This window comes from Carcharhinus amblyrhynchos, unplaced genomic scaffold (assembly GCF_965287045.1).
Source record: "Carcharhinus amblyrhynchos unplaced genomic scaffold, sCarAmb.v2.hapA scaffold_38, whole genome shotgun sequence".
NCBI lineage: Eukaryota > Metazoa > Chordata > Chondrichthyes > Carcharhiniformes > Carcharhinidae > Carcharhinus > Carcharhinus amblyrhynchos.
The window spans coordinates 86,705-101,183 of record NW_027649779.1 but is presented as its reverse complement, the minus strand read 5'-3'; the positions used below and the strand labels follow the sequence as shown (position 1 = coordinate 101,183).

Sequence of the window (14,479 nt, the reverse complement as noted above, 5' to 3'; positions counted from 1 at the left end):
ACCCACAATCAAGCTATCCCACTCCCTATCATTCTGGAGTGCTCCATGTGCCTATCCAATAACCGCTTGAAAGTTCCTAAAGTGTCCAACTCCTCTATCATGGCAGGCAGTGTATTCCTCACCCCAACCACTCTCTGAATGAAGAATTTACCTCGGACATCCCTCCTATATCTCCCACCATGAACCTTATAGTAATGCCTCCTAGTAACAGCTACATCCACCCGATGAAATAGTCTCCGCACGTCCACTCTATCAATCCCCCTCATCATCTTATAAACCTCTATTAAGTCGCCTCCCATCCCCCTCCGCTCTAAGCAGAAAAGCCCCAGCTCCCTCAACCTTTCCTCATAAGACCTACCCTCCAAACCAGGCAGCATCCTGGTAAGTCTCCTCTGCACTCTCTCCAATGCTTCCACATCCTTCTTATAGTGAGGTGACCTGAACTGAACACAATATTCCAAATGTGGTCTCACCAAGGTCCGATATAGTTGCAGATAACTACACGGCTTTTAAACTCAAACTCCCTGTCAAAACACCCTGACACACTGTAAGCCTTCACTGTTCTATCCATTTGAGAGGCAACTTTCAGAGATCTGGGGATATGAACTCCAAGATCTTCCGGGTCCTCCACATTCCTCAGAACCCTGCCTACATTTTGACCCCACATTTATTGCTTCAATCTCTCAGCTCACCTGTTTCCTTGTGGATAGATGTTCTTAGAGGAGTCGGCAGATCCTGATGGCTCACCACGCACTCAAACACAGCCGCACTCAGCCAGGCTTGTGTGGAGATGCTTAATTTGCTGATCACACTGTCAGGATCCGCTCCGGGCTTTTCAGGAATCTCTGATTTCAAATACTTCCTGTCTCGGATCCAGGACACGTTAACTCCATCAGGAGGATGAGAAATGATGCAGGTTAAGGTCACGGTCGCCTCCAATAAGACCTGTTCTATTGGTGGTGGCTGGATCTTCACTGTGGTATCAAGGCACTGGAGAGGACCTGTGAATGAGAAATGGAAATCAACCCTAGTTCCCCTTCAGAAGCAGGACAGCAGTCTTCAGCCTGAAGGAGATGAAGTCACCTCCAATACATCAATCTCTAACTGCTGCCTTTCAACATCAATGGGCGATGAAAAACCAGCTTGTTCTATGAACTTATTCCCTTTATTAAAGTATTGGAGCAGCGGTACCATTTTCATTAATCAACATTGCAGGATTCCCAAACAATACACCATCCTGAACTCAGGGAAACCAGTACTGGGCGTTAGTTTATAAATAGGGTGGATGCACTTTCTGAAATTTTACCCCTGTGCTGTGACCTGTGAAATAGTCCGATCCCCGCTGTCTCTCTGAATCTTACCAGCTGCCTCAGGGAAAAAAAAAGTTGACATCAAGGCCATCTCTCTCACTATATTACTTCAAAATGGAAGGGGGCACTCTTTCAGGGGAGGCAGTGGCGTATGGTGTTGTCAATGGGCTTGTAACCTACTATAAGGTTCTGGGGACACAGAATCGAATCCCATCATTGCAAATATTAAATCTGAATTCTATAAAAATGTATAATTAAAAGTTGAAATGATTGTCATGAAGCCATTGTTGTAAAACCTCTTCTAGTTCACAAATCCTCTTTAACAAGTAAATCCGCTGTCTTTATCTGGCCTGCTATGCATGTGACTCCAGATTCACAGCAACGTGGTTGACATTGAAGTGCCCCTGGGTTTGGGAAATAAATGCGCCTCTCATGAAGGGATAACAAACAATTGCTTTTGTGATGAAATTCTGAACGAGGCCTTGTCCAAATGCAGCAAATTACATGAAAATAACTTAGAAGATATTCTATGCGTTGTACCAACATTAATAGATCCCTAATTCTGATTAACATCAGAATTATGTATGTTGCCCTCTGTTTGATTCTCTTACCCTGAGATGCGCTGATGTTCAGACTCTGAGTGTTTCCTTGGTGAGTGACCTGGCAGGTATAGACCGCTTTGCTGAACCATTCCCCAGCGGAGACTGTCAGCCGGCTGCTGGCCGAGAAGTTCCCGTTCACTTGACAGGCGGGAGAGGTGACAATTCCTGAATCCACGGGTTCCCCATTCTTCAGCCACCTCACCGTCAGTGACTTTGGCTGGAAATCGATGATTGAACAGACGATGGTTGCAAATTTCCTGCTTGTGATTTCTTCACTGGAACTCACGGTGAGGATTACGGTTGGGGGGATGACACCTTCAACAAACATATGATTAGACATCACTTGAAAATTCAATTGACAACAATTAAAATTAGTTCTTTTATTTTAGCACCAGAGCTGCCGATTTGAGAATTGTGTCCATGGTTTTGTTGAACTGGCAGGGAAATGGCAAATAGAATTCAACTGTCAAAAGTGTCACGCAATGCATTTGCGGAGGGCAAACAGAACAAGGGAATAGTCAATAAAACAGAAGGTTGATAGAGATTGAGGAAATGCAAGACCTTGTACTGAATGTCCACTTTTTTTTTAGATGGTGGGGCAACTGGACAAGCTGATCAAGAAAGCATTTCGGATTAATTCCCCCAATGTGTGAGGTATTGAAAACAAAATCAGTGATGTAATGATGGGGCTGTGTAACACACAAGTTAGGCCACGTTTGGAGTTTGCTCCATAGTCCTGGCCTTCACGTTGCAGGAACGACGGAATGACTCTGGAGAGAGATGAGGTTTTCAAAAATGTTGCCAGGGCCTGAACATTGCAGCCATGAGGCGAGATTGAATAGGCCCTTTTTTCCTTCGAAAAAAGGGAGACTGAGGTGTGACGTAATTGTGGTTCACAAAATTATACGGGACGTAGGTAGAAATAATCCATTCCCCAAGTGGAGGGCTCAATTACCAGGGGGCATGATCATTTAAAATGTCTCTGTATCTGTATCTCAAGTGCTTTAACCTACAAGGCTACGAAGCAAGGACTAGAAAGTGGGCTTAAAATGAATGGCTAGTTTCTTTGTTGTCACTTTTGGACAGCACAGACATGATGGCCTAAATGGTCTCCTTCTGCACCGTAACATTTCGATGGTTCTCTCGTTCTGAGTAAGTTATCAGTCAGTAGATATTTACCTGGAGTTTGCACAATTTACATTTTTCAAATTGCTACAAATCAGTTATGACTAAGGCCTTATACAGTTCAATCACAGCGCCCCTCTCTTACCCAGGTTTCACAACACTTACATGGCATTTCAACTCTCTTGACTGAATCACGGTGTTGAACCTCACAGTCAATTCTGGGACATTCTCCCGCTGAGTCGGTGATGGTTAACTGGCTGCTCAGTGTGTAGGTCCCCTTCGTGTTTCTCACTGACGGGTAAGTCTTAAACCCACTGGTGATCTCCTGCCCATGTTTCTTCCAGGTCAGTTTGGCGACATCTGGAAGGTAATCCATCGCCAAACAGCCGTAGGTGACGGAGCCGTCGGAGTTGTGTTGCTGACAGGAGGAGACCAGGCCGTAGAGAGTGGGCGGAGACGGTGTCGCTGGGAAAGAATAGCCGATTGAACAAGTTAGACTCTCATTTGCGTTTATTAAGTCATCAAACATGTTGTTACAAATATGTTTCTATATTAGATATAGCTCTTGGTGTTATATGGGTTCTAGGTATGATCAGGATATTGATGAGGGATATCGGCAATAGATATGATCAGGAAATTGATGAGATCTGACCAAAGTGAATGGCGGAGTAGGCTCAGAGGTCTAAATGACCACTCCTGCTTCTATTTTTGTGCTTCTATCCCGAACATTGATTAGAATTATGAACTTATCCTAATATTTCCAGATTTAATCCTATATCTACCTTTCAGATTGTGTTATTTCTATCAATTGGGAAAAGTCATCTCTGAAGAAACTGACATCCTTGTCTCCACCTCTAGCAAATTAAGAAGAAAAATACATTCATAGAGTGTCAAAATGGCATATCACTCATTGGATTAACAGAGAAGAGCAAAGATTGTCTCAATTGTTGCAGCAACTATTTATTTCTCAAACACCAACACTTTGTGATGAAGAAGTTGTCTCTTCATTCAAATCATCCACTCACCTGATGAGGGAGTTCCAACAGCTTGTGATTCCAAATAAACCTGTTGGACTTTAACCCGGTGTTGTGAGAATCCTTACTGTGCCCACACCAACCTCACTCCGGCATCTCCACACTAGTTTTGGAAATTGCCTGTGTTCAAACTGATTGGTGCCCCTTCCTCTCTCCAACTCACTGCCTCTCACTCCACAAAACGGAGATTAGTGACTTTGCTTCAAAAATACCTCCGGAATGAATACTTACTGAATGATCAGGAAACTCTAAATGTGATTATAAATTCAAATAAATGCAACATTGTCTAATTGAAGGATCATACATTAATAGCAGGAGTTGGCCATTCGGGCCCTGAAGTCTCCTCCATCATTCACTGAGATTACAGACCAGCTGATTGTGGTGCTAGCTCTATTCTGAACCCCCTCACTCCGCCCGTCCATCACCCGCTCTCTGCCCATTTTCCCCAGCTCCTTGCCCTTTCCACTGGCTCTCTGACTTTCATGGTGGCTCGTTTTCTCATTTATCCGGCTCTCTGTATTTCCACCTGACTCTCTACACTTCCCTCCAGCTCTGTGCCCTGTCGCCCGGCTCTCTGCTCTTTCCCTCAGTCCCCTACACTTTCCCTCAGCTCTCCGCCCTCTGTCTCTGCTCCCTAACCTCTTTCTCCTTTCCCCCGGCTCTCTGACCTCCCCCCGACTCTCCTGCCCATTCCCCTGGGCTGTCTGCCCTTTCTCTCGGCTCTCTGGCCTTTCTCCTGCCTCCGTGCCCTTTTTCGTGCCTCCCTGCCTTTCTCCTAGTTCTCTTCCCTCTCCCTGGTCTTTCTACCCTTTTCCCCATCTCTCTGTCCTTCCTTTCGGCTCTCCCCCCTTTCACTGGTCTCTCTGCCCTTTCCCCCTGCTCCCTGTCCTTTCTCCTCTCTCTCTACCCTTTCCATTGGCTTTCCGCCCTGTTCCCCGGCTGTGTGCCCTTTCCCCGGCCTCTCTGCCCTTCCCCCAGCTCTCTGCTGTTTCCCCCGGCTCTCTGCCCTACCCCCACCCACGGCTCTCTGCCATTTCCCACGCCTCCTGTTCTCCCCTGACTCTTTGCCATTGCCCCTGGCCCCGAGCCCCGAGCGATTCCCTCCAGCTCTCTGCACTCCCAGGGCAGCTCCCACCTTTGAACACCAAACGGCCGCTTGAGATCTTTCTTCTCTCCCATTGCAGACCTTCCCCACACAGTTTTAGTGAGTGTGAGTGAGAGAATGTGAGTGTGAGTGATTAGATGAGTGAGAGTGGATGAGTGATGGTGTACGTGTGACGGAAGGTGAGTGAGTGAAGTTCTTTGAGTGATGATGAGTGACTGAGGGTGAGTAATTGTGGGTGAGGGTGAGAGAGCGCGAGTAAATGAGGGTGTGTGAGAGAGGGTATGGAGTGAAGGTGGCTGAATGTGAGTGAAGATGGCTAGATGATTGAAGGTAAGCAAGATTGAAAGAATGAGGGAGAGTGAGTGAGGATGTGTGATGGTTAGTGGAGGTGGGTGAGTGAAAGTGAGTGAGATTGAGTGAATGAGGGTGAGGGAGTGAATGTAACTGTGTAAGTGAGGGGTGAGAGTGAGTGAGTCAGGGTGTTGTGTGAGAGTGTGTGAGGGAGAATGAATGTGGATGGGTGGGACAGTGAGGGTGAGTGAGTGAAGGTGTTTGATGAGGATGAGTGATTGAGGATTTGTGAGTTAGGGTAGTGAAGTTGAGTGATGATGAGTATGTGAGGGTGTGTGAGTGAATGTATGTGCGTGTGTCTGAGTGAGTTTGAATGGGTGACCGGGCGTAATTCAGAGCAAGACAGAGAGACGGTCATTGAGCTTGAGTCTGTGGGGGTGAGTGAGTGTGAGTGAGACTGGATGAGTGAGGGTGGGTAAGTGAAGTGAGTGAGTGAGTGATAGTGAATGGGGTGAGTGAGTGAGAGTGAGTGAGACTGGGTGAATGAGGGTGGATTAGTGGGATCAGTGAATGAAGGTGAGTATGAATGTTAGTGACTGACTGAGGGTCGAAGTCAGTGAGTGAGGTTTAGTGAGTGAGGTTGAGTGAGTGATGGTGTATGAGTGTAGGTGGCTGAGTGGCAGTGAGTTAATGAAGGTGCATGAGGGTGAGTGCGTGAGGGTGAGTGAATGTGGGTGCGTGACTGAGGGTGAGAGAGTGAGTGAATGTGAGTGAGTCAGTGAGGGTGTGAGAATGAGAGAGTTAGGATGTGAGATTGAGGGTGAACGAGTGAGGTTGAATGCGTGTTTGTGGGTGAGTGTGGGTGAGTGAGTGAGGATAGATGAGAGTGAGTGAACGAAGATGAGTGAGTGATTGTGAGTGAGTGAGGGTGCGAGGATGAGTGAGTCAGGGCGTGTGTTTGAGTGAATGTGCGAAGTTGAATGAGGGTGTGTGAGTGCTTGTGGGTGAGTGACTGAGAATGGATGAGAGTGAATGAGCGAATATGAGTGAGTGATTGTGAGTGAGTGTGTGAGGGTGACTGACTCAGGGTGAATCAGGATCAGTGAGTTTCTGAGGGCGAGTGCGTGAGGGCGAGTGCGTGAGGGCGAGTGCGTGAGGCCGAGAGAGTCAGGGTGAGTGAGTCAGGGTGAGTGTGTGAGGGTGAGTGCGTGAGGGTGAGTGCGTGAGGGTGAGTGCGTGTGAGGGTGAGGGTGTGTGAGGGTGAGGGTGTGTGAGGGTGAGTGTGTGAGGGTGAGTGTGTGTGAGGGTGAGGGTGTGTGAGGGTGAGGGTGTGTGAGGGTGAGTGTGTGAGGGTGAGTGTGTGTGAGGGTAAATGTGTGTGAGGGTGTGTGTGTGAGGGTGAGTGTGTGTGAGGGTGGATGAGTGAGCAAGGGTGAGTGGGTGAGGACGAATGAGTAAGCGTGAATGAGAGAGTGAGGGTGAGTGATTGTGGTTGAGTGAGTGAGGTTGAGTGAGTGAGGGTGAGTGAATGAGAGTGTGTCAGCGAGAGAAGGTAGGTAAGATAAGGTGAGTGAGTGAAGTTATTTGAGTGAGGATGAGAGATTGAGGGTGAGTGAGTCAGTGTGGGTGAGGGTGAGAGAGTCAGTGAGCCACCTCCTCCTCTCCCTCTCCATCGATCTTTTCCCGATTCTCTCCATTGATCAGCTTTCAGTAACAGGGCTGTGTAAAGTCAGGAATCAGTGTAGATCACCGGGCAGCTGCTTTAATGTCGGGGCCTTTCTTTCAGAAACACGGATCAGTGAACAAATAGACAGACTGAGGGAGCTGGAAGGGAAGCTTCCAGCAAAACTAGGGTCACACAGGAATCAAACACCAAGTTTACACCAGTATTGGGGAGCCAGGCGGACTTAGTCTCAGCCAGATCCCTTCTTATTGATTGTGTCTTTCTGTCCGGTGTAACACATGGAAATACCTACTTCTGACCTCATGTTGGATGGAATGTGTCATTGATGAAGCAATAGAAGATTGTTGGACCCAGAACAGTCCCCTGCCGAACTCCTTCAGTGATATCTCAACTTAGATGTTTGACCTCCAACAACCATTACCACCTTGCTTTGTGCTAAATATGACTCCAAACAGAGAAGAATTTCCCTCTGTAACTGATTCACTTGTGTTTTACTCGGGCTCCTCGATCCCACCCTCATTCAAATGTTACAGGGGAGGGGAAGGGGGCGGCGGGGAGTAACGTGGATGGGCGCTGTGGCACAGTGATTAGCGCCGCCGCCTCACAGTTCAATTCCCGATATGGGTCATTGTGTGTGGAGTTAGCAAGTCCACCCCGTGTCTGCTTGGGTTTCATTGGGTGCTCCTGTTTCCTCCCACAGACCAAAGATGTGCGGGGTCAGTGGATTGGCGTGCTAAATTGTCCCTTAGTTTCAGGGGGACTAGTTAGGGTAAATACATGTGGTTATGAGGATGGGGCATTGGTGGGACTGCTGCTAGTGCAGACTCGATGGACTGAATGGCCTCCTTCTCTACTGCAGGATCCTATGATTCTGTTCTTTGGTATCAATGACAGTCTCTCTTACGTATGTGAGATGGAAAGTGTGTGAGAGTGTGCTTGGTTCTGTGTGCCAGGGAGGGAGGGTGAGAGTGTTTGTGTGTATGACTGTGTGTGTGTGTGTGTGTGTGTGTGTGTATGTGTGTGTGTGTGTGAAGGTGCCTATCTGTGATATACTGTGTTTGCACGCGTGCGAGCCAGTGAGCTGCGTTTGCAAGAGGGGACAGTGTGTCTATTGGAAAGCAAAATAAACTGCTCATGAGTGTGTGAAAGTTTGCATGGGATCGTGTGTGAGTGAGAATGATGAGTGCAATGTGTGTGGGTGATAGAAGCGATATGTGTGTGTGTGTGTGTGTGTGTGTGTGTGGAGGGGAGGGCAAAGTTTGTGTGAGTGAGAAAAAAGTGTAAAAAATAGACAGGGTGTATGCTTGAGTGCGTATGAGTGAAATAATTATTGAGAGAACATGTGTCTGTGATAGGTGGAGAGTTTAAGAGAGATACATTGTCTATACATGTGTGTTCGTGTGTAAGAGATGGAGACACTGTGTGCGTGTGAGAGAGGTGATGTTTGAGAGAAAGAACGATTGAGAGAGCGAGTGTATGTATTTATTTGTAAGTGAGAGAGAGTATGTAGAACATGAGAGAAAGAGAATGTGTTTGAGAAATGTCATATGAGAGAGCAAGTAAGTGTGTGTATATATGTGTGCATGTGAGAGAGAATATGAGAGTGTGTATGTGTGTATTTGTGTGTGTGATGTGTGTAAGCCTCTATCTGGCTGATTCAGTCTGGAAAAGCACAATCACTCCACACATACTCACCCACTCACACAGTAAGTGGGAGTGACAAGTGAGCACAATACGGACTGTGGGCCAATGGCTGGAAAAAACATTTAAATCTTTCACAAGTCACTCACAATTAAATAATTTCCTCTTTCCTCAATGAGTGAAACTTGCAAAATTTCACGAAATTTGAGACAATCCAGGGTAAATTCACCCACAAAGTTATCCGCCCCCTCATTCACCTTATTCATTCTCTCCATCACTAACAAGCAGTGTCAGCACTGTGTGTATTATATACAACATGCACTGCAGCAACTCACCAAGGCTCCATAGATTACACTGTCCAAACCCGCTGCATTTACATCCTAACAGGACAAGGGCAGCAGCCACAATGAACGCTATCACCTGCAAGCTCCCCTCCAAAACACACACCATCCTGACTTGAAACAACATCTCAATTCATTCATAGTCGCTTGGTCAAAATCCTGGAACTTTCTGCCTAAACAGCAGAGTGGATGTTTGCAGCATATGGACTGCAGTTATTCAAGGATGTTTCAAATCAACACTTTCTCAAGGAACAATTAGGGAAGATTAAAAATTCTGGCCGAGCAAATGACTCTAAAATGCCTTTAGAAGATTTAAAAAAAGATGCAAATGAATTAGGCGCTTCAACTGTCATACTAAACAGTTCAGGGATTGCTGTAATATGGAACACAATATAGTAAATCTCACTTTGTACTTGTTCACCGAACATTCCCAAGGCCGGTACATCACTGCTTAAAAATCACCCAATTCTCCCCTCTACAGTGTGAAGTTTCTGCTCTCTGATGGTGGCAATATGCTTCAGGGATCTCCTTTCTGAGACGCCGAGTCAAATATCAAGTCAAACTGTCACAAATCTCAGAGTTACAAGTTTCTTGAAGAAATAAATCAAATTTCAGTCCCCGAAATACAGCAGAAGGGGCCAGAAGGTTTATAACCAGTCAGACAGATTCCTGGTCCCAACACAGTGACCACACGCTGAGACACAAACGGTGCAACAGCCGAGTTCCCAGCAGAAAGATCTGTTCAATCTGTCAATTTCATTCAAACTGTTGGATTCTCATTGATCAATGGTCAACGTACAACAACAGAAAACCAATGACCTATTTTAAATGAAACTGATATTCATTTGAAAATTAAAAAAAAATCCTTGACTTTTAATTATTTCTCTCTATCTGTGTCACCTCTCGTAAAGATGTAATTTCGCTGAAAATGAGCAATCAAAAATATTAGTTTCAGGGCAGTTCAATGTCCCTCACAGAGATGCCGTAACATTATAAGAATTAAACAAACATGGAAATGTTAACATTGAAAATCATTGCATGATTCGAACTAATTTCTTAATTAAATGTAGTCAACGCAATAATCAAGGCAAAATACTTTATCGAGCTGAGCAGAGCTGAGTAAAGACATGTTATGTTTCTGAATTCATTTTCGATACAATTAAATATTCTCTAAAACGGATTGTATTTTGTACACCAGCGCTATATTCAAGGTCTTTTGTTTTGAATTAATTAGCACCAATATTATATTTTGTTATTGTTAATTGGCAGTTAGTTCTCCTGTTACTGATTTGCACTCAGTAATTAAATCAGTTTTCAATCATTCAAAACTTGCCTTTGCCTCGAACATTGTGAAGTAATTAGGTTCCAATTAAATCATAAACAATAAACTTCAAATTACTGAATGGAAATATTCAGACATCTGAAATTCATTTGCTAAAATCGAATCACGTTGTAATGTTTTTCATTTCCACTTTTACTCACAACGCCTTATTATAACCTGCAAACGTGTTAAAATGCGTGCTTCTGTATTTGTATTTACTGTAACGACCTGGCGGTTTGAGATCGATGAAACTGCTTCTTAGATTGAATAATTTGGATCATCCAGATAATTTACTGACTGAAAATATTGATTAATTTAAAAGATCTGAATTGAACAGTGAAAAATTCAATGAGGACAATTGATTCGAATCCTCTGCAACATTGAAACATGATGCACAAAATAAGTCTAGACTTTTTCTTCAGTATAATAATTAATAAGAATTAAACATAATGTTCCAATAGAGTCGATTCTTCTATCCTGTCATTTATTCATCTTTATTCAACATTTATTCTGTTTTCAGTGGTAATGGAGCCATGATGCTATGATTAAGCGTAGAACAAATATTACTATTATGATATTATTGTGATATTTGTATATAAATTAATCTTTTTGAATTTCATGTACTAACTTGTCAATCTCTATCCAGTTTCTATTGACACTTACAGCAATTCAAACACCATTAATTGAACGATTGTTTAGTGTTAACGAATTCCACCTGTCAGAAAACTGTGTTCACTCTGTCAAGTTTATTCAAAATGTGGGATTCTAAGTGGTCAATTGTCAAATTACAACAAAGAATTAATAACTTACTTTAAATTAAACTGATAAAAATTTCAAAATTCCCTTGGACTTTTAACTACCTGTACCTCTCTCTTAAATCTAGAAAATTGGGCATAAAATATTTTTTTTTCTGAAAATGAGCACATCTAATGTAACAGATTCAGGGTAGTGTAATGTCCCCAGCAGAGATATAGTGATGCAGTAAGAATTAGAATTCATGTTTTATTTTAATCTGCAACAATTAGTTAACATGAATAAAATGCTCTGGCATGCATTTATTTTTGATACTTGTTTGTTTTATCCTGAAAATAATTTTTAAACGGAGTTTGTTTTTTTTTGTTCATTTAGCTGGAAAAAGTGTAATCGCTCAGGATCACGGTGCTCAAAAAATACAGAAGCAGTTGAGAAACACCAAACCATTCCAAAAATTTTGAGATGACATTAATGATTAATTACCTTGACATCCAACTACAAATCAATTGGAAGAAATGCTGCGCCTCCACAGATAAAATGTAATAATCGGACACAAAAATACCAAATAGTCACGTTTTAGTCTCTAAAATTCGTATTTAAGTGAAAGCGAACTTCATTGGGATATATCAATTAATGCAAAGTATCTTGATGAACTGAGCACTGCTGTGGAAACAGATTGTTATCATTGAAACAGTTTCCGGAATTATCACAAAATATTTCCAGCCTAAAAACGTTTCTGGTCATGTTAGTTGTGTGCAAAGCACAGCAGAACTATTAGGAGGGATTAATGGATAATGATATTAATACAAAAAAATCTTTGGTGAACATGGAGTTATATTACCGATTTAAAAATATTTAATTTATATTAATTTTACGATTGAATTTGTTAATGAGAAGTCTGTAGTTGCAGCAACGATTTAGAGTCCCAATGAACGTTGTATGTTATGATTTGTTTTAATTTGTAAACGTTAGTTTAACTTTTATTAAAAATGCTGTAATATGTTTATTTTTTTCCCAAAACCTGCCTGTTTTCTCCCTGCAACGATTTTCAAACTCAAAGATTGTTTGCATTCAACCAGAAAACATGTAACTGCTCAGTGCCACCGAGTTTAAACAATGCTGAAACACCAAACCATTTCACGAATTTTAACATTCATAGTGACCGAACCACGGAACCTCCTCAACAGAAACACACCAAAACACATCGCTGAGGGAATGAATCTGTTGAATGTATCCATTCAATAAAATCAGAAATATCATTGAAAGGAAATCTCAACATCCAATCCGGCAAACCATCTCGTCAACAAATATATGAATGTCTAAACTAAACAAAAATCTGGAATAACAGCAGCAGCATAGCGAGGAGGTGAAATATATCCAACAAATTAACATTGACACTTTACCACATTCTATTCATATCGGGTCATATTTCAAAAAGATTTCAAACAAATTTAAACATTTAGCTGCAGCCATCAGGTAAAACATTGCACGTACCCCAAATTGGGAATGCAGTGGCAAACAGTGTTTTGGACGAGTGGCGTAAAGCGTGGTTTGATTTAACCAGCAACTACCAGTTCCAATTAAAAAAAAATACAAATACAATAAAGCCTGCCTGAATTCTCTGTGCAGGCACACGTCAAATAGTTTAAAACCCACAGAATTTGTATTCAGTCACAAAGTGTATAACAGCACTGTATTACGGAGTGTGAACAATGCAGAATTGCCAAACCATTTCACAAATTTCACTTCTTCAAAGTCACCCAGACAGACAATCTCCTCACCAGAAAAATGCATCACTGAGGGACTGAACCCCGGTTCATGCAGAAACAGCTCAATTCTACAAACTGTTTCAACAGAATCAAGTTTCACCTTGGCGGAAAACCTCAATTTAAAATCCAGCCAATCCACCCATCACTGAAGTAACTAATAATTAAACTGAGCACAGCAATAACATAACAAAACCTGCATTGTGATTAAGCCGAACATGTTCATAGCATTAATGCAGAAACATTAACATATTTTGTTAAGATTGGGTTAGATTTCAAACACATGCGCAGCAGATGGTGCAACTCGCAGCCAATAGATATCGCCGAGATTAAACATTGCAGAAACGCCGAAACTGTTTAACAAAAGGAAAGCATTTAATGTAACCCGGACGCACCATGTCCTCAGCAGATAAACACAAAATCACAACAAGAGACTGAATTCACCTTTTATCAATTAACCCCAATTTAAGCAGGGTCACATGAAACATTGTAAAGATTTTCAGCACGGAATCCACCAAACCACATTTCAGTGAACAAGTGGATTAATAAAATCGAGAAAAATATAACATAAAAACTCAAATAAAACACTGACTAAATAAATGCAAGGATCTTACCTGCAGTCACGGTCACCATGGTCCCTTGTCCCCAGTAGCCCACAGCGTCACAGTGTCACATTCTCTAAGCTGGGCCATACAATAAACATCCCTGCACAAAAGAGACAGAAATCCATCAGTATTTAAACAAAATCTCAAGCCAGAGGGAATGTAAATCATTGCATTTTTCAAATTATTACTATCCTGGTGGATACCGTTCGCTCAACATAAATAACCTTAATGTTTTGTATTTCACAGAGGATTACATGATCAAGTTATTGAAAACAGCAACTGATCATCAAATCGTTATCATAAATTTTTCATATTAATTCTCGCTATTTGTGTAGTGCTGGGATATAAATTATACAACACTGTAAATAATGTTGAATTGTAAAACAAAGCACTGACCCAGACTCGGTCAATTAGCGCTGAAGGGTTTTTGCATTGACAGTAACTGTCGTGCCGTCCAGGTATCACAGTGAGACACAGCATGCCAAATACTGCGCCCGCCTGCTCTGTGAAAAATCTGATTCTGCTTCATCCAAGTGCGAATCAGTGAGTTATTTCAGCTTGACCTGGTCATTATTTTTATAAAGGGTATCGGATTGCTTTTAAGCTCTCCGTGTAGATTGAGCATGTCGGTCAATATCGATTTTATGGAAACAGTTTTATACCTAATCACAAACTAATATTACGTCCGCACATTATTTCTTTGAAGCCTCGTTTACTTTGGAAATCCTGCTGTGGTACTGATTACCGACTTGAGCAATCTCTTTCCACGAGGTTTTTGTATGAGGATGTCGCTGTGCTCAGCACTGTGACCCCACTGCTGTATCACAGTGACACACACCCGCACAAAAACTGCACTCACTCTCTGTTCAGCACTGCCGCTCAATATTTACTTCAAATAGTA

General features: G+C 42.7%; 1 protein-coding gene across 1 annotated transcript in view; it reads right to left on the bottom strand.

The window, feature by feature from the left end:
* LOC145362339 (Ig heavy chain Mem5-like) overlaps positions 1-14,479 on the bottom strand; it is a 57,628-nt gene that overhangs the window by 16,866 nt on the left and 26,283 nt on the right. The window contains exons 3-5 of the mRNA XM_080218411.1: positions 13,588-13,623; positions 3,197-3,502; positions 2,052-2,227 (exon numbers count right to left, since the gene is read on the bottom strand). Of these exons, the coding sequence (XP_080074537.1) occupies positions 2,052-2,227; positions 3,197-3,502; positions 13,588-13,623 (518 nt within the window). The remainder of the gene's footprint in view (positions 1-2,051; positions 2,228-3,196; positions 3,503-13,587; positions 13,624-14,479) is intronic.